The 1789-nt window shown below is 35.3% G+C and overlaps 1 protein-coding gene across 1 annotated transcript in view; it reads right to left on the bottom strand.

Moving 5' to 3' along the window:
* Nucleotides 1–1407: 1407 nt before the first annotated feature.
* The window catches only part of LOC119414841 (M-phase specific PLK1 interacting protein), a 9954-nt gene continuing 9572 nt past the window's right edge, over nucleotides 1408–1789 (bottom strand). Inside the window, exon 2 of the mRNA XM_037681963.1 lies at nucleotides 1408–1646. Within this exon, the coding sequence (XP_037537891.1) occupies nucleotides 1536–1646 (111 nt within the window). The 3' untranslated portion in view covers nucleotides 1408–1535. The remainder of the gene's footprint in view (nucleotides 1647–1789) is intronic.

The raw sequence follows: 1789 nt of genomic DNA on the forward strand, positions 1-1789 counted from the left end.
GAGCGGGTGTACAGACCTTATGAAGGGAGCGATGCCTGATGAGGTGACTGGCTGAGCAGGTGAGGTGAAGAGTCTTCCACTCTGAATTTACACCTAGGCTTCATTTATCAGACTTTATTCAAAAAGGATTTGGTATAGAAACAAGAAATAGTGTTTTTTAAAACTTGTTGAAATAACTGAGCATGTATTTTTTCAGTGATGTTGAGGCATTTCATGACTTTGTTATATCTTAAAGCTCTTATAATGCCTAATAACCTCCTAAGACCCGAACTCTTGCATATGTGGATGCCAGGCCCTAGGAGGTTAAAATGCTCTCAAACTTAAACTAAAGTATAAGACAGAATATATATATTATAATATAACATATAATAATATAAAGTATATGATCATTTATATGATAAAATGTAAACCCTAGATTTTTATGTCCTGATGCATGCCTAGATTTTTATTTTTGCCTTATTTGTATTGCTCTATATTTTTTGCTTACTTTGCATTTTTGCACTTGAACCTTGTTGTCTTGTTGTTACGCCTTTTTGTTTGTAAACAAAATATGTTTCTGTATGTACTTGCTTTATTAAAAAAGTTAGTCTTGGTTTTTCTTTTGAAATCTTAAACAAAACTATAAAAACATGTAAAAACATACCCAAAACTTAGCTGCAGTATGTCAAGTGTTTAAAGAAAATCTGTACTTATTCTGTTCATTGTTCAAAAAGAACTATGAAACAATAAATATATTTACACATAAGCTATTTTACTTGTATTCCTAATTTTTTAAAACAAGATTATCCAATTGTCAAACAACACAGTTACAAAACGATATATTTACAACTCTAGTAGTTTGTTGGTTTTACTCAACTCTGTTCTGCAGGAGGTCAACTGAGCCAAAGCAAAAGAAAAAATTGTAAAAGTACATAATATTTAAAGAATACATTTTGTAAACAAACAAAAATATGAATGCACTATTTCAAAGGCCTATGTATTTCACAAAAAATGATTTAAAATGGCTTTTAAATACAATTTATTTATACAAGTGATCATGAAAATAGCACCCCCTTCAGTTCCAGAGTCCCACTTCCAAATATGGTATGGGACTGACCCTGGTCTGTCCATGCCCCCTTCTGTTTGCTGCAGCGAGGTCCTACTCGTGGTCTCCGATCTGCTTGCATTCACAACGCATTGAACCACGCTAGAGTTCACTTCAACCCAACCAAGATCTAGTTTTTTAGGTGGACCAGGGTTCACTTTTTTGGTCCATATCAGAGTTTGATTTCACATTCACACCCCAAACAAACCAGACTTTCTAGGCAAAAGACTAGAGTTTGATTAAAGTGGACTAAACATGGCTGGTGTGAATGTACCCTGAAATAAAAGAAGAAACGTTTCAACAATTTTTTAATTTGCATTTTATTTTTGAACCCGTCCAGAAGACCTGATTTAACTTTGTTAGATTTATTATAAAACTTGTTTATAGTCGGCAGTTTGAAGCAAAAATACAACCAACTGTCTATCGTGGTCATGTGACCACCGTCAGCTGGTCAGGTGACCCTCTTGGCGTTGGCTTCGGCAGCAGAGATGGGCTTCAGAGTTCTCCAGGGATCCTGGAGCATGGAAGGGCTGAAATATTTCTCCATGTATGAAGGTCTGGACTGGAATAGACAAAAAAACAGATTACAGACTGGCACAGAAGAAACTAGATTACAGACTGGCACAAAAGAAACTAGATTACAGACTGGTACAGAAGAAACCAGATTACAGACTGGCACAGAAGAAACCAGATTACAGACTGGCA

Source organism: Nematolebias whitei, chromosome 9, assembly GCF_014905685.2.
Source record: "Nematolebias whitei isolate Nwh7 chromosome 9, NemWhi1, whole genome shotgun sequence".
Taxonomy (NCBI): domain Eukaryota; kingdom Metazoa; phylum Chordata; class Actinopteri; order Cyprinodontiformes; family Rivulidae; genus Nematolebias; species Nematolebias whitei.